Source organism: Chamaea fasciata, unplaced genomic scaffold (genome assembly GCF_029207755.1).
Source record: "Chamaea fasciata isolate MVZ Bird 193981 ecotype frontalis unplaced genomic scaffold, bChaFas1.0.hap1 SCAF_22, whole genome shotgun sequence".
NCBI lineage: Eukaryota > Metazoa > Chordata > Aves > Passeriformes > Sylviidae > Chamaea > Chamaea fasciata.
In genome coordinates this window covers 9,240,024-9,264,372 of record NW_027094107.1, presented here as the reverse complement: position 1 = coordinate 9,264,372, position 24,349 = coordinate 9,240,024, and the positions used below count along the sequence as shown (strand labels likewise).

General features: G+C 43.6%; 1 protein-coding gene across 7 annotated transcripts in view; it reads left to right on the top strand.

The window, feature by feature from the left end:
- The window catches only part of GRIA3 (glutamate ionotropic receptor AMPA type subunit 3), a 127,724-nt gene that overhangs the window by 11,117 nt on the left and 92,258 nt on the right, over window positions 1–24,349 (top strand). For all 7 annotated transcript variants that reach the window (XR_010723660.1, XM_066202625.1, XM_066202626.1 and 4 more), the window contains exon 3: window positions 22,331–22,570. Coding sequence is in view for 6 of the 7 variants with exons in the window: in XM_066202625.1 (XP_066058722.1) it covers window positions 22,331–22,570 (240 nt within the window). In the remaining variant the exon portion in view is untranslated. The remainder of the gene's footprint in view (window positions 1–22,330; window positions 22,571–24,349) is intronic.

Below are 24,349 nucleotides of genomic sequence, written 5' to 3'. Positions count from 1 at the left end.
TGTATAACCCAAAAAGGAATTGGGAGTGGTGATAGCGGGTTATGCATGTCTGCAGTGACCACTGGGACCTGATGTTTAGTGCTTCATTGTTCTGCCCTCGAAAGAAAAGGAAAAGAAAAGCCTCTGTAAATAAATAGGGGCAGTCAGGACACGTGATGGGGTCTTCCTCTGATGTGATTTACACCAGGGTAGGTTTGGAGTAGCTCTGTGGAGTCAGCCAAGGCTGAAAGCCGAGCGGCCCCTCCTGGGGTGTTCGTGGCTCTGAGTAGGGAATGTGGGTCCAGGACAGCCCATGAGTTCTCCAGGGGTGACCCTGAGCATTCATCAGTAGCACACCTTGCCTCCAGGGCTGTGCAGGTTGTCCAGACTCTTGACTTCAGCAACTAACTGAATACACCCTTGTGTTGCGCTGCACGCCGTTTCCTTCTGGAACTTTGGGAAATTTAGCAAAATGATCACGTTCAGCAGTAATAAGTGTCCCTTTATAAATGATGCTGGGTATCTCAGACGTATCTGTAATAGCCTGTGTAGAGCAGAATCTGCCAAGGAAAGATTTCGTTTTTCAATTGAAACAAAATAGTGTAAATCAAATAGTCTCCAATGGAAAGTGCTGACCCTGCTTTTAGCAGAAGTCACTTATACCATGTCTCCTTCCAGATTTCCTTTTTTTCCCCCCTTTCCCAGCTACAGGCCTATTTTTTGTAGCTGTGAAGCTTTCGCTGCTTTTCTCTGCATCAGTTTATGTTTTATTTTGCAATTCTTTTATGAATAGAGGCTGTGTGACATTAAAGGCCGTAGACTCTTCTGTGAAATTTAACTCCTTGTGTCTCTTAGGTGCTCGCATGAATAGTGATAGTCGTGACTGGAAAACGTTGCACCTTTTCCTGAGTCACTCTAGAGAGCAATCAAGAACAGGTCTCTGGTAGAGCAGGGTCTTTTACAGAAGCGTAAAGCTAACAGTTTAATTTCTTTTCGTGTGTAAAAACACGCTGTTGTTTTCATAGATAGGGAACCTATTGTGGGTAGTGGTGCTGCTGACTCCTGCATCCTGGTCAGTTTCCAGCTTGGATCAGCATCAACATAAATCAGTTGCTCTCCTGGAAGCTTTATTTAGATAAATTATCTGCACTTCCTGTCTTAAATTCTTACTGTGTTGTTCTGCAGTGCTAGCCCCTGTCTCACATAAGATGCATCTGAGATTTGAGGCAATCTCTGCAGACGCTGGAGGATACAATTTGGTATTAAAGTATATTTTCCTTGCGGGCTTTTCTGCAAAGATTCTGTGCTTCCTTGGTACTGTCTGGAGATTCTCTGTGTTAATAAGAATTGTTTTGTTAATTGATTCCAGAATCTGCTGCTCTGGAATAGTCTGCCTTAGTCAGAATCTCCACATGAATTTTAAAATGGCATCTTTCTGGACAAAATTCTACTTCCTACTATGTTGTCTCTAAAACTGATTATGTCAGCCCAGTCCATTTCTTGTATATGCTGGGTTGATTTCACCATAGGGGGATTGATTCTCTGTAGGGGGATTAAAATCAAAATTAATTGTGTTTTCAAGAAGCCTGGGTGAAGCTGTGTGTGAGATATGAGTCATTTCAGTTTCTCAGAAATTCACCTCTGTAACTCAATGTGCGTGGAGTACACGTGAAAAAGCGTCTGGAAACTCCAAAGACGGGAGACCTTCTTCTGCAAACTGGGTGTGAGCAGGGCAAAAGTAGTTTGAGTCTCCCCCCTGCCATCCTGCCTGCCTCATTCATGGATGAAAGAAGCTGTAGAAGTGTAGAGCTTTAAGATCAAACCTCCTGGATAATCAGGACTGTGACTTTGTTCTGCATGACAGAGAAGGGCCTGCGGTTCCCGCTGCTGCCTTTTCCACTGAGCCTGCCAGCAAAGGATCAATTAGTGCCAGCTGCAGGAGTGCAGCTCCCTACAAAGGCCTGTGTCCACTGAGAGCTCTTCACTTGAGCTCTCATTATGAACTTCAGGTTAATAACAGGGCGTGCTGCTAGCTCATCATTTACCTGTAACTGAGAGACTATTTTACCAGTTTAGCCATCCTCCTACCCAGTGTGGGTGGTTTTTTGTGACTGAGTCCAACTTTAAATCTCCAGGAGAAGTAGATCATATTGTGCTGTGATGATTACAGTTAGAGTGTGTAGAGATTCATTGGCAATATAGAATAAAAGTAGTAACTTTAAAATATTGATGATCAAAGCAATAAAGATGTGCAGCTTGATAAATTCACCCATTCTTAAAAGCTGGCTTTTCTTTATGAATGTCCTGCAGACAATTTTACTTTAACAATAAAATCAGCTTTCATTTTAAAACAGCCACAGCCTGCCTCATTTCTCAGAGGTGCAGAGGTTGTGAGGTTCCCCTGTTTGTCCGTGGTGAGTGTTCTCTTTTCAGAGAGGTAGGTGCCATTAATCTTTTTGCTGTTGGCAGTTTTGCTGAAAACATCCCACTGCAATGTTGGCTTAGTGTGGCTGGGTGCGCTGATTGTCGTTAAACTAGCAATGAGCTTGTAAATTGGCTAATGCTACAAGTTGAAGATGATTTTAATTGCCAGGATAGAATTTTTCTAAGCAACAGGCTTTAAGACTGGAAAGTGATTTTGGATGTGGATGGAGCAATGTGACTTTGGAAGCTCGGTGCAGCAGCAGCTCCATTACCTGGGTGCACACAGATGTTGCTTCCTGCTCCGGCTGCCTTCAGAGGGCTTGGGCCCTTCTGCAGAGCTCATGTGGTGGAGTTTCTTTGGAGCATTACAGTCCATGTGCAGGAGCTGAGGCGATGGCCTTGGCTCCCATTCATGACAAAGAACTGCTGCAGTCCCGTGGTGAATCGAGCTCTCTGCAGCGGTGGCTCATGGCACCACAAATCCTGCCTGGAAGCCAAGCAGTGCCAGCCTCTGGGAGAACTGATCGTTCCTCTTGTTTTCCCTACAGCACACACCAGGTGTCTTGTAATTCTTACAGTGAAATAGGGTAGAAAGCCTCGTAAGAATTCCCGGTGCTTAGGAGATTTTCCTGCAGGAGCAGGAGATCCGTGCCTCAGCCCAGGGCTGGTGACCCACCAACGTGCAGGGTCCCATGCTGGGCTGCAGTGGCTGCAGCACTTGCCCCAGCCCCGCAAGGCTGCCAGGGAGGGGCTCCCCACAACCACAGCAGCTGGGTCCTTTTCACTTCAGGGCTTTGGAAGCTTTCTTTGGGATCCGTACTCCGCAGGGATGTGGTTTTTCCCTTTAGTCAGCTGTCTTTATTCCTTTTCCTCCGTTCTCTGTTCCTGCTTTGCTTTTAGAGAAGGAGGATAATTTTTTAAAAAGAGCTATTTCACTTTGCAGCCAGTGAACAGGGCTGTGAATGGCGCCTTCTGTTCCCCGTCTGCCTGGGTTCACCTCGCGCCCATCAGCCTTGGCTTCAGTCTCGCTCACATGGAGCCGTTTGTGGGCAACTTTCACACTGCAGTGGGTAAAAACCCCGGGCCTGCTCGCGTTTCCTTTGAAGTGCCATCGGTGTAAGTCACTACCCGGGCTGGGTTTGCTCAGATCACCGGAGCTTTCTGTGAATCCACTTTGGCTGTTGAGGTATTTACCAGTCCTGGAGATGGTGTGAGTTCCCTGCAAAGCTGGAGCTGCTGAAGCACTGGAGGGATCCTGTATGGAAATACAGTGACTGTGTGAATGAAAACCCAGCAGTAAAATTCATCAGCATTTCTTCAGCTTCTTGAAGGCTGCCATGCCTCCTGCACTGATATGAGACTTGTGCAGCTCCCAGTGATGAACCCTCTGAAACAAATGACTGAGATTAGTATTATTTATAGATAGCCACAGAGATCATTCATCCTTCTCAAGCTGTTTATTTTTGGGCAGCCCAGTGAAACTGATGAAATTGCCAGTTGTCTGAAATGCTGCTGCCAGTTGTTTGAATGAACGGTATTGATTATAGTTACAGGACTATTCATCTCATACTGGCACGCATACAATACATGGATTATAGAAATGTTGTCTCTGTTGACAGCTGGGTTATGAAATGATACACTGAATTATATGTCCTTGCAGGCAGCGTCTGCATTGACTTTTCTTACCCTAATTCAAAAGTGTTAAAAGTTACTTGAAGGAATTCAGAATGGAGCATCAGACTCTGAAAATTAATTAAAGTACCTTTGTTAGAAACAACCAGCTGACAAATTAATATTGAAATGAGATGACACAGCAAAACTGCAGTGAGTACTAACTGGTTTAAACAATCTTCTGCTGTGGAGGTGAAGAACATTTTGTTTTATTTAAAGAGTAAAGGACTTCTTGGAAGTTACAGATAGAAAAGAGACTATTTCAGTGTACTCTATTACCACAGTTTTGTTTTAAAAGTGAAGAAAACTTTGAGACAAGCCCTGTTTGCAAGGCATACGGTAGTAATCTTCTGGCTTCAGAATAAATATCTTCATCTTTCTCTTTTTTTTTATTTAAAAAAAATGCATTGATGCAGTGATTGTGTTTGTCTGCAGTTACCCTCAGAAGTTTTCCATTCTTCATTCTGTCGCTTACTTAATGGTGTGTATCCCAGTTGCCTGGGTCATTCCATCACAATGTCTTCTGCTGTGGATTCACTGGGTACAAGGTCAGCGCATGGCCTGTGGGCTCTGGAACAATCTGTTCTTCTAACTTGAATGAGTCAGAACCCCAAAAGTTGAAATAAAGCCCCTCTCACATTTTAGGTGATGTGCTCTCCCATTGATACGTTGCGGTATATTTGAAGGATTCATATTCTGAAGAAGTGTGGTCATTAAGAGAAGATTAGATAAATTTTTAAGTACGGTGTTTGAAAATTGTCTTACTCTGTAGCCATGAGTGACTGAAAATAGATTTAAGTGCTTCGAGAATTTTTATTTTAGTTCTACTTATGCGTACTTGTTTATTTCTGAAATCACACCACTGCTGTCCTGAGAGCAGACTTTCCCTGTATTTACCCGAACTAATTGGTACAATGGACATAACTTCTGTGGTGCACAGTGGTGACAGAGTAACTGTAGAATGCTGGGGTGTGCTTTAAATTGTGTTTGCAATTGTAGCCAATTTATTAAATAATTGCACTTAAAGTTTCATTGAATACCTCAGTCCAAGTCACTCCAGCTGGACTAGATTGACTTATCATGCCTCATGGAAACAGATCTGTGGCACGATGATTCTTAAAATGATATTTAGCAGTTGTTTTTGGCAGTATAGTGTTTTCAGATTTGCTGTGAATTTGTCTGTTGTTCGGTTGCCAAAGGGTCGTATTCTTCCTCAGCTTGCATTACTTGTGATAGCTTTCAAGTGGAATACTTTTTACCATAATTCCAGGTTTTTCACAGCATGAACTACCAATTTCCTGAATAGGAAAATAATTTTTTCTCTTGTTCTTTCTTTTCCTTCACAGCCTGAGATTTATTTTTAATCTGTAAAATTTGTAGCAGAGAAGAAGCTTCATTTGAGCATCTCCTGTCAGTGGTTTTTCAGATCCTAGCAAGCCACTTTTTATCTGTCCGCATCCTCCTGCTTGCTCTTCCTTTGTCTCGGCCTCTGCAGTGAAGCTGTTCTAATACCACCACTTTAATTGACGATGTTTTATTCTGAGATCCTTTCTCCTCCTATGAGACGGGATATGCTCAGTGTCTATGTAAGTGGATGAGTTAGCAGAATAAATATCCTCGGTGTTCCTGGGAGAGCAGACACCCCCATGCCCACGCTGTCACAGAGAGATGGATTCTGTTGATAATTTGTGTGGTGCAGTGGCTGACAAGATACAGTAGCGGGGATAAAACACCAGCGACTGCACTTGGCGAAATTTAGTGGTCTCTTCAGCTGTGAATGGCTCTGCTTAATTGTTCCCCTGCTGAAACGATGCATCAGAGCAGCACAAGCTGAGCAGTTGTGGTGGCTGGACTTGCTCCTGCTGCTCATGAGCCAGACAGACTGCAAATGCGAACAGTAGGTGCTCCCCTTACCTCTAATTACAGCATGGATGGGAGTTCCACTGTTCAGCTGCAGTGTCGAGTTACTCACAAAGCCGACTTGGGAGGTGATAAGCAGGTATTTTTGCTAGGTACCTCGGCCTTTCTGGCTTCCTCGGCAGAAAGGACAGCTTGAGCGTGAAGAAATGGACAGTGATGGATCTCTCCTTCTTTTCTTTTTCTTTCTTAATTATGGAACGCTGTGGCATTTCTACAGTTCACTTCAAGGAGGAAAATTTCCTGTGAATCCTAAGGAAGGGTGTCCTTCCCTAAGCAGACTTGCCTCATTCCTCTGTGGAGGTGCAACATGACTGCTTCTGTCCTGCTTGTGTTTTAAAGCCACGAGATCAGTTGTGGTGATAGAGATTACCTGCGATGGTTATCTGGGCTCTTGACAAGAGAATGGCGGAGGAAGAAATAAGAAAGGGTGATAATGTCATTTGAGAGGTGCTTGTATAGGGCTTGTAGCTAACCCACCTTGTTTATTGTTCCTCAGTGTTCTGTGCTCTTGCCCATGAGGGCATTAACACCTTGTTGGAGAGCTTGGATGTTGAAACTGAGCACCCCGATGTCCAAACTTGCCTTTCAGCGGTCTGCTCAGCTGTATAAAATGCCGTGTGGGGATCGAAGTCAGGCTGCAGCTTTGTTCTGTGTGAGTAGCAGTGTCCCTTGCAAGAGGCAGTCTGTGTAATCCCTGTTAGATGTCGGCTGGGGTGAGTTGTGTTGTCTTTCAGGAGAATGAGAACATGCTTAGTTAACTAAGTGGTTATTTTTCAGATCTAGTTAATCACAAGCCCAAGTTTTTCACCTGAACTGTCCTTCCAGAGTCATCCATTCAGTGTTGGGGGAGAGGAAGAATGGGACCAAGAATGTGAAGGGAAGCCACAATTTGGGGAAGGATCTGGAGCCAAGAGTTAAATTGCACTTCTTTCTAAGATGTGAAATGGCTTGAAAATGCTTCTAGGGGATAACACTGCTGTGTTTGCTGGTGCTGTCTACAAAGATTTTCAGTTTCAGATTCAGTTCTATCATGGGTAGGTTTTGTGGAAGGGAAAGGTTTTTTCTAAAGAACAGAAATTCAATCATTTGGAGCTAGTGTTTAGCCCATGTATTTATGGCTACTAAATTACCTGTTTCTGTCAGTCTCTCTTTCTGTTCCTACAGTGCCTCAACAAAGTAAGAGGAAAGGTTCAGTGTAGTTTTGTTTTGATTCCTCCAGAGTGAAGAGGAGGCTCCTATCAGCTGGCTACCACTGAATCCTTCCATGACCCAATAATTTTGATGGAATGAAATATTACTGTCCAACATAGATTAAAACAATAAAATCCCAAAGGTTCTGTGCTTAAAGAGAGTGGGTAAATTTTTGAATTATATGTACTATGTGTAAAATTATTTCCTGCTGTCCTTAGTCATAGCACCAACACGACAGTCAACCAGAGGGGAAAAGACATTTCTTCTTTTTTTTCCTCTCATTTTTGTAAGTGGCAGCAATTGCTGACTTGTTACAGGATTACATTCCTGTGTTTGTTAGTCCAATCACTTTGTCTTCTTTCTGTTTATCCAAGAACAAGAAAAGGGAAAGAACTGTATATAGAAGTATACTGCTAAATCCATAAAAAATTTTGAGCAGTCTGTGATTTTTCAGTCCGTGGAGTTCATAATTTAGTTTGTTTGATATGGTTTCTGTAGGTCTCAGGACTTTTTGGAATACTGAAATATACTGACAGTGCTTAACTAAAACTGGCATAGCCTGTGTTTGCGTTTCTGGCATGTCTTCACAGACTTCTCGTGGTGTGGTGGAAAACCAGAATGGTCAGCAGCTGTATGACCACACAGTAACTTCAGGGTTCAGGACCATGATCCTCGCCAGAAAGGGCATTGCAAGTGTATTATTCTAATGAGAAAGATTAGAAACAAATCAGAATATTTTTAAATGTGTCACATTTACTTACAGCAGGTTCAACAGTGAGTTTAGCCCCAGAGGCAAAGACGAGCACAATAGAGGGGCTTGAACGCCTGCTTTTCTTTTATAGGTGATATCTGTAGAACAGGAGGTAAGAAATATTGTCTGGGCTTCTTTGGGAAGCTTGGAAGAGCTGATGAATTCATCAATCCCTTTTATGCAGCTCTTCTGGAGAATTTAAATCTTCCTGTCCTCATCTTATTAAATTATTATGAGAAAGTCATTCTATTGTTATCAAATTCATTTTTCTCATGCAAGTTTCTGTGCTATTTTTGTTATAGAAAGGTATTGTCTCACTGATAACATTGCCAGTGGGAAGGAGGGCTTGGACCGGCTCGTGCAAATGGAAAATACATGGAGAAAATCAGAGTACAAAGAAGTCTTCTGTGCCTATAGCTGACATTTCTTAGAAAATGAGGTCTCTTAAGCCTCCTAGTATAGTCTGGAGAGACACTTCACTTAGTCCATTAATCTCTCTGAAAAGCTTTACTACTTGAGTTCAACAAATCTATTCAAGACCAACAAAATTTTCAAGTCCAGAAATAGTCTGTTGGTGGGACGCTTGGAAAAGCTTGACCCTGTCAGGGAGGTGGTTTGAGAATCAGAGTGGGAAAATTCAGTAGCAGTAGTCCAACATCAGCTCCCACGGTGCATCGGTTTAATCAAACACCAGGGCACGTTATCATAGCCCTTCCTGTTGTCTGCTGCTTAGGCAGCATAGAATTACATGAGATGCATTTGTGTGAGATGCAGAGAAAGAGAGGTTTCCTGGTTTGGAACCGTTGTGATGAGCTGCTTTTTGCTGAATGATGGGAATGCTTCTCTTGACTATTACACGGGTTCCAACAAGAGACAAATATTTTGAATTTTCTTGAAATTGGCAGTGGAATTTTCAGGTTAAAATTCAGAATCATTAATCTGTAAAACCTGGAAAAGACTGTGAGTTACTTTATAAGAAATTAGTAAAGCAGAAATTTAATAAGTTTTTATTTGGTAGGACATGGGTACATTTAAATTAAAGGCATTATCTCCAATCTCTAACTGTGGTCACATATCAGTTCCTATTCTGTTGTGCATAGCAAGCTGATCTTTTAAAAGCTTTTTTTGAAAGGCAGCTGAAAAATTAATGGAGTTTGTTGAGTTCGTGCAGTGGTTCCTCCCATCCCCGTGTGTGCCTGCAGCGGCTCAGGGCTGCTCAGCCTCTGAGCCTGGCAATGTCACCCAGAGCTGGCAGTGGCTGTCCCCACTCTCACCTCTCACCGGGGTCCTTCCTGTCCTTTGCACGGCTCTGTTCCTGGCGGACCTCCCAGCGCAGGTGGTGCTGAGTCAAGGGAGGAGCAGCAGTGGGGAGAGGCCTTGGGCGCGGGATGGTCTTCTGGGAAGAGCTCGTGCTGCAGCTCTCTGCAGAGCCCGAGGGATGGCACGGCCCTGTGGGAAATTGCCTTAAGGCAGAGAAATTTGTTGCTGTCTGTCATCCCAAGTGCTGCAGTTGAGCTGTTTGGTAAATCGGATGTCAGACCTCCTGTCCTGAAGGTACGCACTGCCCTTTTGAGACTGTTTCCCCCGCCTCTGTACTGATTTGGGTGTTGCACGGTTGTGTTTCAGACAGCAGTGAGACTCATCTGCTTGTTCCTTGGCTGAAAACATGTCCCCTGGATGGGATAATTCCTAATGATTTGTCAAAGACTGATTGAGAGCTGAAGTGTCCAGCTGAGGGAAGAATCTTCTCTTTAGAAATTCCTATTTACTTTCTGCCATAAGGATTAACCTTGTTCCCAAAACCAGAAAAGGCTTGGAGAGTGTTGCAGCAACGTTGTTTTGGACTTCCCCTGCTCCTTTTTTCCTCTCCCTTCTTTACTCAGTAGTTTTGCAGGATGTTTGGAATTTATTGGTGTGTACAAGCAAGTTGTTAGCAGATTTAGTGATTCTTGTAAAAAGCCGGAGAGAGTAATTTTTTTGATACTTCTAATAAAATGTCATAATATTTTCAGAAGAAAGCTAATGTTTGCTAACCATATTTCCAGTAGGGAGGAGCTGTAAATGGGAATCACGTAATCCATATTTTTTTTTAAATATCTGTGGTTCTATATCTGTTTACATTCATGCTGATGAGACCACAAACACGTTGAGATCACAGCCGGATTTTCTGGCCTGCATGATGTTTGTGAATAAAAGAGTCTGTAACTCACAGGAATGGAAGTTACAGGAATCTTCTCATTTTCTGTTACCTCTCCTAGTGAGAGAGGGAAAGGGAAGGAAGGGCTGTACTTTGAAGACATGGATTTGCAGGTGTTGTACTGCTAGGAGAGATTTTACCAAGTGTCAGTAGAGAAGAGACCAAGGAGGTGTGGAAGTGTAATGGTGTAAATGAGACTAAGTCATCTGACAGCCCCTCACGGCGCTGGATTGTCATGCCTCAGGAAGGCGCCCTCCAGAGTGGGCCCCGGGGGCATTTGACCCTCAGCTCTGATTCAGCCTTCAGCTACACCTGCCGCAGCCCGTGTCTGTCCATCAAAACACCAAAGCATGGCAATATATGGAAAATACACGCGCATCCCAAATTTCTGCACAGAGCTTTGGGATGTGGGACACTGAGTAAAACCTGTGCACGCAGAGCAAGGTCACTAAGCTGTGGTTCTTCAGGTGTGTGTGTTCTGCAGAGTCGAGTCTGCCCACACTGCCACTGTCTCATGCCACACCCAGCGTTGCGCTGAGGACTTGTGGGCTCTCGATCCCAGAACCAAAGGCTGCGAGTCTGGCCTGGCTATGGGGCAGCTAGCTCTAGTCTGTCAAGTGGAGATGTGGGAAGAGCCCCGCTTCTCTGTCAGCATCACTCACACCCCTGCAGACCACAGTCTCATGCTGTTGCTGATGATTAATGAAATTGTTCTCTGCTTATGAACGTAGCAGCATCTCCTGGAGCACAAAAATTGCAGGTGCACCGTGTTAACATTTCACAATGCAGCTGGCTGAGAGCAGACTTTAAGCCAGTATTTAAAGCTATGACACTGTGTCCAAACCCTCTGAGATAACAAATAATTCCAGACTCGGTGAGTCTCTCTTGGCGTCCCCTTCCCCCTCTGAAAGGGCAGCAATCAGTTAAGAATTAACATGTAGCAATGTGACTTTTCCTTCACAATCAGGCTTTTCCTGCACCATTTCCATCAATTTTGGCTTCCACATTATTCAGCTGTGCACCAGACAACTCTTTTGTTATGTGCCAATTAACCCAGCTTGATAAATAGTGATTATGCATAATTTATACAGAATAATATTCTTGTTGTTCCCTGTAAATAAGGCATTGGCTTAGCTGAGGTTACTGGTCTGTGAATTACTGTCAGATGTGATCATGAAGGTCCAGGACTGGTAGCAAGAGGAACTCTGAGGGCTAAGGCAGATGGAAATAATGTCAACAAAAATAGATGGGAGGATGCTTTTGTAAGGGCAGTTGGGATGTCGATGTGGCATTTCTGTAGTCTGCACTTGCAGTGTGAATAGGTCTCTCAGTTCTAGTCCAGCTTTCACTGAATGCCATGTGAACTTCGCCAGTGGCACTGGTGGGTGCTTTACTGGACCCCTAAGGAGCATCTTCAGATAATTTCCCTGGCTCCTAGGCCAGTTTTCACAGACATCCTGCGTCTGCTTCTGCATTGACTGATCTGAAGCCTCTCAGACTGATAAGCAGTGGAACAAGGGTGAGAATTGCACAGCCCCGTGAGCTTTGAGTAGAACGGGAGGAGATACAGAAATGTGAAATCCGGTCCACTGGTCCAGGATGTACTTGCAGTGATGGTGCTTGCTGGAATACCATTGCAGGGCCTCCAGGAAGGTGTGAGGGACTGTTGCTTTGGGTAAACTGGGCTGTCTGTCAGCCAGCACCGTGCTCGGCAAACACCGAGCCAACTGGAAACCCTCCAGAGCTGGAGGCTGCCTGCACAGCTGCTGCTCCGGTGGTGACATCCCCGGTCTCCTTGGACAATCTTCATGGTGACCTTCACCTCCTGGTGAATTTTACCCAGCTCAGGGCTTCAGGTGTGTTGGCCACTCTGCCTCTTCCATCTCATCCTCTGATATATCCCCACAGGCCTATAAATGGCACCACCTCAGCAGACTCAGCTCGTCTTTCATCACACTGCCAGAGCCTTGTTTTGATTTATTGCCTCTCACCACAGCGGCCCAGAATGAAGTCAACTTCTGAAATCACTTAGGGAAGGATCTGCTGAACAAGCATACATTTAATAATATGCCTCTGCCTTTTTGCTTCCTCCACACTGAGATGTTCCAGTGATATAAGAAATCCCTTCAGAGTACTGGGCTGCTGGAGCTGGCAGCTGCTGCTTCGTGGCTCTGAGGCACAGCATTGCCTTCAGCTGCCGCTCCTTGATTCAACCCTGTGTGCTGCCTAACATCCTCAGCTACAAAATGCTGCCCTTATCTGATGGGTATGATTTACTTTTTTCTTCAGACCACAAAGCTCTGGCTTTCCCTTAGCCTGTTGTTTAAAGTATTGTTAAGAGAGATCGTCTCTGAAGAAGGTAACAATAGTGGAGTGGGTTCTCCCTGGTCTACCACATCTTGTCAAGTTCATACTAAAAACACTTTTTTGAACTTGTCTTTTTGTTCCAAGGCAGAGTGCTTAATGGCTTGTGGAATTCTTATTACTTTGGATATACTTACAGAAACATTCGTGTTACTGTGTTTATTAGAATATGCATTTTATTAGAATATATTGCCTGCTTGTAAATAATGGCTACTAAATTTTCTGGTGTGTTATAACTGGACAGTTTTTTTTAAAGAACAGGGGTTCTCATACTTTCCTCCCACCAACGTTTTTAGAAAAACTGCTTCGGAAAATAAGAGATGCAGTTACAATCCAAAGAGATCAGAGCAAGCAAGCATGACATACGATTTTAAATTATAGGCATTTCAAATGGTGCAACAGATGGAAACAAGTTATTTCACTCGAGTGAGTGTTACATATTTGTGTTGCTTGCACACTGTCCGTGCTTCTGCAGAGATTAGTCACGAAGCAGGAGTTAGATACTGGATGTGAAGAACGCAAATGATTGTTGTTTGCTGTGAATATATTTAGACTCTCCTGCAGAAAGCTTTGACAGGTCCTCTGGCTCCCTCTCAGGTGTTAGCTCATCTGCCACGGTTCATGGAGAAAGGAGCTGTGGTTATGTGTCCAGGATTGGCTGAAGCTTTCACCAAGGGCAGAGCTCAGTGAACTGCTTTACGTCCACTCATTAAGTCTCTCAGACGCTCTGAACCGGGGGGAGGCCTGTGCCATAAATCTTAAGCATCCAGGATGGTGGAGCTGCAATCAGGAGCAGAGTGCTGGCATTGCACATACTGCTGCTGTTGGCAAGGCATTGATGATCCTGGAGTAGCTGAGCAGAAACATCTCTGCAGCAGATACCAGTGCCTTGCCATTCCTCTCCAGCAGTGAGTTGAACTGTGCCTCTTGTGCTTCTCCTGCAAGCATCTACTCTGGTGTCAAGATCTCCATAGGCAGAAAGCAGAAGAGGTCACAACATAAATCCACAGCATTTAAATCTGACTTCTGCAGCAGCGTTACAAAGTCTCCTTTCTAAAAGCTCTTTGTTTAAAACTGCGTGGTATGTATTTAATGTCTTTCCTTTAAAAGCAAGGCTTCTTGTGAGCAGCTTGTGAGGATGGTGGGATCAGGATGAAAAGTGTTCTGTTAGCAGCAGCAGATCATGAATTACCAGGATGGGTTTAAGAATAGAAAGCTTGGCTGTATCTGCGGTGCCTGGTCTGAGAGCTTGAACTCCATCTTGTAAAGACAAGCAGGAAAATGTAGTGTTCTGATCAGCACATACCTAAGTATAGTCCTTAAGTCCCTAACACATTTTTAAACCGTCTTCCAAAAAAAATAAGTTGATTTTTATGACACATATATATCTTCTTTCACCTTTAATCCATTTTAAGTTGAAACCCCTATTTTATTTCTTTCAAACTCCAATGGCTTATACTTCAAAATGAGTCATGATTATCTGACTCACAGCCTTCCAAAAGGAATGTTCTAATAGTACACAGCATCAATGGTACATTTGAAAAAAATCAGTGTGTAACAGGGATCCCAGATAAACAAAATCCTTTCATAATTTGGTCCTGAGAGGAGGCTGACACTTCCTGGAAACTGGCTGGATTGACTAATGGGTTTCTTCCACCATCAGAAATGTGTCATAATTACAGAGATTCTGAATGGCAAGTGATTTTTGTTTCTTTCTTTCTTTTTTTTTTTTTTTTTAAGAAAACCATGCATTATAATTTGGTAGGCTTGTGGGACAAAAGACTCATTTTGTGCTTGAGTTTTAACAAGATTTTACAGGAAAAAAAGATACTTGGGGTTTTTTTCTAGCCAGTAACCTGAAAAGAGGTAGTTCGGACTCTACACCGTCTTAAGTTGGGGACTGGCTTGGGAGCTAAACAGAAGTGAGTAGAAAACAGCAATACAAGTAGCACTGCCTGTTCCAAGCTGCTCAGGCTACCTGCAGTGCCTGCTCAGACTACAGCAGTTTTCAGAAAGTTAAGCACAGCTTCCTCAGTAAAATCAAGGTTATGTTCAGCCTGTCTTAAATTTGGTACTCAAAATTGCCCTTTTTATTCACATTTTCAATGTATTAGCTATTTTTTTAAATACCAAAGCTTTAACTGGCATATATATCAAATTGGCAGTTTGGGCCAGAGAGGTTTTGTTCTGGTTGGTTTTATCTGACAGAAGCCGTGCTGGTGGGCAGATACCCCATGGTGATGTGCCAGGGGCTTGGTGCTCCGGTGTTCCCACCACACCGTTCCAGCCCAGCAGCCTGGTCTGGGCCTTGCAGGCTGCATTCTTCATATGCTCAGAAAATTCACACAAACCTTTCAGTGTGAGGAGGAGGTCCTGCACACAGCAAATTCATGTACGTTGCTGGGGATTTATTTGACCACAGTCGTATATATAAAAGCCAAAATGCGTGAAGTTTAATGAGTCGAGTGTGTCAGAAGTAGTTGGGCACACTGGAAGAAGCCAAGGTTGGGGTGATGGGTTTGTACAGACCCAGCCCCAAGGAACTGTAGTTGTGGTCGGGGCTCCAAAGTCATCTTGAAAAGCGGACAAGAAATAAAGAGTCCTTTAACAGTGTGTGATAGAGTTGTGAAATGGTGACCAAAGTAATCTTGGACAGGATCTTGACCAGAGAGTGTTGAAGGCTGCTTGGATATGAACCCGTGTTTTGCTTTCCAGTAAATGGGTTGTAAAATATGAATGGATTAATCCTTATGCCTTTCATTTGCAATTTAATAATATCCCCCTCCTGCTGCCTGAACATGCTGTTTTTATTTTATTTGCTCTCCTAAAAAGAAATGCAAACTGAAGTAAGTGTGTATATTTGAAGAAGACATTAGACAGAACAAAGCAAGGCGAGAAGTTCTTTATAAAAAGAACTAGATAAAACATTGCAATTTCATCATTGAGGAAACTGATGCCATAAGTGAAGTAACAAGAGTAAATTATGGTTTTGTTTTGTGCTCTGCTGTGAGGTTTAGGGTTGGTTTTTTTGTTTTCAGGGGATATTTTTTTGTTTGTGAGGGCATATCTTTTTCTAGGTAGGATGAGAATTCTTGTTAAAGCCAGTATCTGAGGAAGATTTGTATCCGTTTTCAAGTTGTGGCTTCCTTGGTTCCCTCCTGCCCCCAGGAATTTTCACTGTTAACTATTCAAGGAATAGCTGCTTTCAGAAATGCATCTTTTCTCACCTGAATTTTAAACAATATTTTCTTCATGACAGAATTCAATATCCTAATTAAAATGTAAAAGATGGCTTTATTGGCTATAGGTAAATGCAGCTCACTTCATTTTAAATTTTTAATATGATGGGCTTGTCTTTAAAGGAAGCTCTCAAGTCTGATTGCCTGGAGCCCCCTGAAAGTAGCTCATTCTGCATTCAGGGGCACTGCTGTGCTGATCTCCTCAGGGCTCAAGGTAGAGAGAGTTGTTGCTTTTCATCCTGTGTATTGAAATGAAAGCAAAAGAAAGCAGTAGAGGCATTGTCTGTCTCTCTAAGAGTAAGTCTGTATCCTTACTGTAATAGGTAATGTTAATGGTAACCCTTGCTTTATTACAACAAGGAGGTCAGGATGGAGCCCTAGAAAATGGCAACTGCTCTGAGATAGGCTGTGTATTATTCCATTAGAAAGTAGTCCCATTAGTCTGTTGGCTGAAGCTGGCAGTGAGAGTTGTCTGGAATCCAAGACAATTGGCAGAGGAGAGTGAAGGGAATAAAACGATTTCACAGCTGAGGAGAACCCAGCACACAGAACTGAGGAGGATAATGCCCGCTGAGACGGAGCTCCTGCAGCGCCTTCCTCCCAAAGAGCTGCGGGAGTGTCACTGAGCCAGGTGACAGTGCCCTGTGACACGGGGTCACGTTGTCAGACCTACTTTGTAAGGACTTGATGTGGACAAATGACTTGCCTGTAAACAGCGTAGTGAAGGAGGAAAGTGTCTGAGGTATTGTAACCTCCGACCCCTGACTCCAGAACTGCCAGGGCAGAAGTGCACTGGCTGCCACACCTGGGAGGATCCTCCTGCCTTTGACAATTCAGTCATTAATGATAGCACCCAGTGGAAAAGTAATGGATGATCTGCCAGTAACATATCTCTTTTGTTAGCCTTATACCTTTTTTCTTTAAACAAGCAAAATTCAAACCTACTTGTAAATGTTCCTAGTAACGCTTCACTTGTTTATAGTAAGAACTGGAAGCAAAAAAAAAAAAAAAAAGGTGTCAGAGGAGTTTTGACTTTAGCTTCTAGGCAATAGACAGTAGAAATGTCAGGTCTTATACAACCTTGTTGTGTCAGGAATACTCACAGTCACTAAACCGTAGGGAAACTAAATACCATTAGAAAGCAAAAATAAATTTTAAAAATACATAAAATGTCTAATAACTTGTGTGAAGTGGGGCGACTTCTGAGGTTCTGGCCTGCAGCCTTCCTGGGATCTGAGTGCAAAAAAAGACCTTATCTGGTTAATCTCAGCAAGTTTCAGTGGTGGGCCTGATTTGACTGGAGGGGGGATGGAAATGCAAGTGGAACAGACGTCTGGGTTCCTTGGGAACTCTCACGCTTAGGATGGCTCAGCTGCTATTCAGGATGGAAACTAAGATGTCTATTTATTTGGCTTCAGTAGCTGCATTTTGGTTGGTTGGTTTTGGGGTTTGGTTTTGGGTTTTTTGGTTGATTGGTTGGTTTGGTTTTGGTTTTTTTGTTTTGGGAGTTTTTTGGTTTGGTGGTGGTGGTGGCTTTTTTGTTTTTTGGGAATCTTTTGGTGTTTTTTTTTTTAAGTAAATTCTGCTTACCACTGTTATCACTCTGCCACTGAGCATTTTCCTTCCTTGGCAGGAAACACCAGTCTGTCATGGCCTGAAAGTTTCTTATCTTCTCTTGACATGCCTTAGAATTCAGGCTTCTGTCATACATCACTTCCCCTCCTGGACACGATGGCATGTGGCAGCTCACTGTGAGCACAAGTCCGGTGTTAAATCTCCATTAATAAATGGAGATTAATAACATAATGGCTAATGGCTAATCATGATCTCCCGTTGGATAGCTGCTGCTCAGGACCTCTCTCCCTCCTCTGTGGACATTGAAACTTTTTCAGATCAGGTTATAAAGGAACTTGGTTATGTGCTATCCTTGGAAACAGATGTGCATCCACGTAATTAAGAGTTTCATAGCTCAGCAAAAAACCTGCTTTTTTTTTTCTTGAGGAATGAGATTGAACTAGGACTTGTCCAAATAATCTCTTTAACATAAGTATGTGTTTGACCATCTGTATTTTTCAAATAGGAAAAAACCCCATAAATCAACTGTGATTAATTAAGGAAAAATACCAAAATTCTTACTTAAACAGCAAGATTGTTCTGATTGTCAGTAGAAAGTGGTTTATAAAAACAGCTTAAGGCTAAGGCTTAGTTTGCCTTTTAACAATTCTTCTTGTGGCTCAGTGATGTTAGAATAGTAATGTAATTAAAATGAATATAATTACACATTTGTTTTTTGGAAAACAAGTAACAGTATGACTGTGGGTTCCTGGATATTCTGTAGCTTTGTCTGATCACAGAGGAGATGAGGTCATAAACTGTGTGGAAGACCTAATGCTACAAAATTTTAACAAAACTGTGAGTTCAAAAATGCAAATGAACATTGGGGACCAAGATAATTGGCCTTTTAGCTTTTCCTTATAAATCTAAGGTTTATTTGCCTTTTAAATAGGCTGGTAAAACTCAGCTGGCATCCTACAGTGCATGCAGAATAGTCAGGAATGATAAACTACTAATAGAAGACAGTTTATCAAAGGGTTAATCTTTAAAATCTGCTGTGAACACAGACCTGAACCAGGAGAAATAAGAGTGGGCCGGTCGTTGCGTTTGTCAGAAGGCATTTTTGGTGATCCTGCAGTAGGAGAAATAGTTGCAGATGGTGGGAGGGTGAAATGAGAGCTCTGGCCTCCCTGCGAGCCGCAGCTCCGCCCGTGCTGGCTCCGAGGTGTCACTTGGAGAAGGTGCTGCTCCCTCTGGTTGTTCGCTGCGTGCCTTTGTCCCACGTTACTCCCCAGCTGAGGATGGGCTCTGTGCATAAACAAGCACAATCTGCTATGAAAATGCACTTTAATTCCGTTGAGTCGCGGTTCAGAAGTATTCCTGAGTCTTACACCTGGTAAGAAATACTGGGTGAGTCCAGGACTGCTTGAAATGTCTCGGCTTTTAGGGTCAGATCTTTGAGCATTTGTTTGTTACATTGCAAGAAGGGATGATTCCTGGAATATTTGCTTTTCTCTGCAGTACAGAATCTACATAAAAACAATGCCATTAATTTATACATAAAAGAAGCGTGATCTGTGAGGTACAGGCTCATTGTATGTGAGTGCACTCAGCTCCATTAATCCCACTTCACTGGTTATTCCCATGGAATTGGAGGGTTTACACACCATTTAAATGATATGGAGACTGCCAGCCATTCTAATGTAATTTTTGTTTTTCCCTTTTTTTCCACCTGTAAGTTAATGCTTTTTATTTGTTACTTCAGCAGATAATTTTTTATGGTAGCTTTTCTGCTTTATATCCTGCTGGTATATAGTTTAACAAAATGCCTTTTTAAATAGTGTGTTTCATTCCTCAGTCATGCCTCTGGGAATAAATTCTTACTGTATTATAATTTCTTTTAAATCTTTTCTTTTCTGTGGTTGAGAACCTCTGCAAACTTTCCTTTCAGAAATTACCGCCTCTTACTTCCTTTGTGTGTCTCACCAGCTGTTATTTGCTGCTGGTATCCACAGCTGGTCATGTCCCGTTACAGTGGCTTAAATACTTAAAGAAATTCCTGAACAGCATTTCTAGTTTTTGCATGTAGAGCTCCAGGAAGAAAATCAAATTTTCACACCTGGCTGCTGATTTTAGATGTTGTCCGTGATGCTGTGTCGGTGAGCTGATATTGTGGAGAATCCTTTTTAAAATTACTTTAACAGTTTTTAGTGTTCCTGAACGGTAGCATTTATGGTGGGAAGTGGGATGGTGTTTCAGAAGTAGCAATGCTGTACTTTTCTGTGTGGAAGCCATGTCTTCCTTACTAGTAATTACTTTGCTTTTTGCAAAGTTAAACTTGCAGTGTTTTTGCAAAAGTGTTTAATGGCTGTCTTGGTTTTGAGGCACATTTTAGGAGAAAACATCCTGGAGTTAGTGTTTCCTCTACAGAGAAGGGAGTTTGCCAGTGAGAGAAATGAATACCAGTGGGTGAAAATGAAAAAAAAAAACCCCAAAGTGTTTATTAACCAAAAAAAGGGTGCACGCCAGGCCCAGAAGAGGGTTGTGAATGAACAAATGCTCGATACCGGAATTTGAAAGGCGCCCGCAGGGCTGCGGGGCAGGGCTGGAGCTCCCGGCCTCGGGGAGGGGAGGCCGAGCGGCGGCAGGGAGCGGCGGCAGGGAGCGGCGGCAGGGAGCGGCGGCAGGGAGCGGCGGCAGGGAGCGGCGGCAGGGAGCGGCGGCAGGGAGCGGCGGCAGGGAGCGGTGCTGGCCTCGGCCCCCTCCCGGCTGCGGGCGCCGTGCCGGGGCTCCCTGGCCTTCCTCGCCTCGCTCTCCGCGGGGCCGCCCGGGGCTGTGTTAGCAGCCTGGCTGCTGTGCTGAGGGCCCGCGGGACTCCCCAGAGTGCGGGGAAGACCGGAACCAAGCCCAGACAGCCCAAGGGCGAAAACAAACGAAAGAAACAAACAAAAACCGAACGAAAACAAACAAGCCTGAAGTACCTCTGTGGAGACCAAAGAAAAAGGTGGGGAAAGAAAAAAAAAAACGAAGCTTCTTGTCCAAGCAAGCAAAAGCGAATCCAAGAGCAGGGACAGGGTGACATCGCGGTCTGCGGGGCGAGGAGCACAGCCTGAGGGGAGAATGAGGAGAGCCGGGCCCGGGGTTCCCAAATAACAGGAGATTTATAACACCGCAGTCCAGGAGGGACAGCCTGAGGGGAGAGTGAGGAGAGCCGGGCCCGGGGTTCCCAAATAACAGGAGATTTATAACACCGCAGTCCAGGAGGGACAGCCTGAGGGGAGAGTGAGGAGAGCCGGGCCCGGGGTTCCCAAATAACAGGAGATTTATAACACCCCAGTCCAGGAGGGACAGCCTGAGGGGAGAGTGAGGAGAGCCGGGCCCGGGGTTCCCAAATAACAGGAGATTTATAACACCCCAGTCCAGGAGGGACAGCCTGAGGGGAGAATGAGGAGAGCCGGGCCCGGGGTTCCCAAATAACAGGAGATTTATAACACCCCAGTCCAGGAGGGACAGCCTGAGGGGAGAGTGAGCAGGGTGCCCGGGGTTCCCAAATAACAGGAGATTTATAACACCCCAGTCCAGGAGGGACAGCCTGAGGGGAGAGTGAGGAGAGCCGGGCCCGGAGTTCCCAAATAACAGGAGATTTATAACACCGCAGTCCAGGAGGGACAGCCTGAGGGGAGAGTGAGCAGGGTGCCCGGGGTTCCCAAATAACAGGAGATTTATAACACCCCAGTCCAGGAGGGACAGCCTGAGGGGAGAGTGAGCAGGGTGCCCAGGGCTCCCAGGCTCCAGCCCTGCCTCTGCTTCATATTAAATCTACTGCAGCCATTTCTGGGCATAAAGCAGAGGATTAGGGAATATCACCATTAAATCACCCCAAGACAGTGGGGCTGGTTGCAAATTGTTGTTAAATCCACTTCTTGACAAGTGAAGTTGTTAATTGTTAATGGATGAACGTGTTTCTGGGAAACTTTTTTCCATTACAAATGGGCCTTGCTCAGCCCTGTTCAGCAGTGGTATGATCAGGAGTGCTGCTGAGCTGTATTGTGTTGCAGTTGTACAGTCTTTTTATGATCCTGAGCCCCAGCACCTCACACATCAGGCTCCCTCACTGTGTGATGCAGACTCCCTCCATGGAAAGAACCCAAGGTCACAAGAATTTTGCACTTTTCCTACAGAGTTGAACAACAAAGAGCAATTTTTTCTGCAATGCCCATGAAGCTGGCCATGTTTACTAATGGAAATACTTTCATTTTTGTTCATAAGGGTCATTGTTCAGTCTCTATAAGGGATGGGAAATAATGAAGTGTTTTCCCATATAAGTACATGTGAAAAAAATCTTTTTTTCTGGTACAAGATGGACAGCAGAATGGATAATGACTAAGAGCCTTCCATTTAAGGGATATCAGCTTTAGTCCCAAGAAGCAACAATATGTGTTCCTCATTTGTGTTGTCATATAATAAGTCACAGACTTTCCAAATTGCTTCTGAAAGATTGTAACACTCTGTTAAGAAGCCACCATCTTTTCTTACTGAAAAAGACCACACAGAGATTTCAGAGTTGTGGACTATAAAGAATAAAAAAATCCAGATTTCTTTGAATCAGATCTGAATCAAGTTTGGATACCAGGAAAAAATACACCTTAGCATTCTGACTCCTAGGCAGGCCTGACATTTGTCATGTAGCTCCTCACAGAGCTCTCGAGGTGCTACTCAAGGAAGGAAAGGAATTTTACAGGCAGGGAATGTGATCCCATGTTAATTTTTAAAGAATAAAGAGAGATTAGTGGATTATAGCAACACAGGACAAAACACAACCAAAAATAAATGTGTTCAGGCCAGTTTTAAGTGCTACGAAGTTGGTACAATTTATTGCTACACTGGAATTAGTATATATTATCTCATTAATTCACTCCATCTGCTGCATCATACAGAATAATCTCAGGAATGGTTAGAACGCTTACCTCAAATATACTTTGAAAGTTTGATTGTATTAATTGTATTTGAGATTTTAATACCCTTGTCTGTCTTTCTTAGTCTGTTCACAGTTTTCCAGGGGAGTTTATGCCATCTTTGGGTTCTATGACCAGATGTCAATGAACACGCTGACGTCGTTCTGCGGGGCCCTGCACACGTCCTTCATCACCCCCAGCTTCCCCACGGATGCAGATGTGCAGTTTGTCATCCAGATGCGGCCAGCACTGAAAGGAGCCATCCTGAGCCTCCTGACCTACTACAAGTGGGAGAAGTTTGTGTACCTCTATGACACAGAACGGGGTAAGCGCTGTCATTGTAACTGATTCTCTGTTTCATACCTTGCTCTGAGTACTGCCAGCACCAGGACGTGCAGCCCAGTTTTCTTCTGGGTTTAGGTAGAACATTCTGATGGTCCTAGAAAACCAGTTTGTTCTGAAGAAACTAAAATGAATGGATAAATGACAAGGAAGCATCTTCATGTTACTGATAATGGTTAAAGAGATGGTCTGAGAATAGTGTCAGCAGTGTAAGTGTTTAGTTTGGCATGCCTGGTTTCCACAGAACTGCAGACTCCGCACTTGCCAGGGTGTTTGAGTCCTTGCAAAATAAATAAGGTCAGCACTATGAAATAGGCTGATAAGCAGGACCTTCCACTGTGCATGACATTGTAAATCCACACCACTTTATATAATGCACATTTCTCCTTTCTGGAGAGACTGGACAAAGGCAATCCATGCTAAGATACACTCTGGAGGTGCCTCAGCATTAAGAATGGTCTAAGCAAGTAGTGTGGAGTCTCTGGAGGCCAGAGAAAAAGGTGGGGAAAGAAAAAAAAATGAAGTTTCTTGCCTAAGCAAGCAAAAACTAATCCAACAGCAGGAACGATGTAACTGGGCTGTGCTGGGCTGGCGAGCTTCACCAGTCACGTGTGATGCCTTCCTACTCAGTGGCAGCTCAGTCTGGACAGAGGTGTAGAGACATCAGGTTTTTTGTGGCATTGTAACCAAACCCCTCTGAAGTTCTTCTGTCATTTGCTTTTGATTTGATCAGTAGGTGTCTAGCAAGACCTGAAGTCAATGAAAAAAAGCCTTAATAAATAAGGTTATTGTTGGGTAATTTTTTTTTGATTGGCTAACGGTGGCTAGATGAAGGCTGAGACAGGGAAGTGTTAATCTAATGCCCCAGGTTAATTGGCTAAGGAGAGTTTAAAATGTCTGCTTTAAAAGCAATTGCATCTTTAATCCTTACTGCCACCAAAAGAGAACATTTGACCTGAGTGTATTGGATAGGTAAGGATGCAGAAGGCCTCAAAATAAAGGTTCAGAAAATATGACCAGTCCTATTTCCTTTAAATATAAACCTCCTGGTATTCTGTTGCATAAAGAAATGCCAGGTGAAAAGAGGGGGAGAAAAAAAAAGGTACAACTGGAAACTTTTCAATGATCATGTGTAAGGCATCAAATTGCCTTAAAATGGGTTCAGTACAAGGCAGTGAGGTCTGATTCCCTTGCTTCTGCTGAAGACAAAAAACAACTGTGTTAGTTCTGCTTTTACAAAATGAGGTTACTTATCTATTGCTGTCAAAGGACAAGACACTTCTGTACTGCTTTCCCTGGAGAATGAGATTGGAGCTGATAAAAGAAGTGGTGTGTAGAGTCAGGCTTATTATAGCTTCCACAAAATTAAATTGATGGATTTTTATTTTTTTCTAATTAAGTAAGAGTTACACTGAAAGTTACTCATATATGGAATTTTTTTTTCCCAAAACGTGGGGTAGGATTAATTTTAATGGAATCTAAAAGCACTGTGCTTTAGTGCTTGGTGGATTCCTAGGGATTTGAGAGTGTTGGGTTCCAGTGGACTGAATCTCTCCTGAAAACAGCAATGAGGAATGTAAACGAAGAGAGTGACTGACTCCTGAGAGGTGCAAAAGAACTCCTCCTTCCACATAGAGCATTTCTTAGACTCTGTCTTGTCTTTCTGCATGTCAGGGAGTTCTATTTTATTATAAAGATCATTCTTCAATGATGCCTTCAATGATGCCTTTTGGGCATGAGTGATTTTACCATCTGATGATGC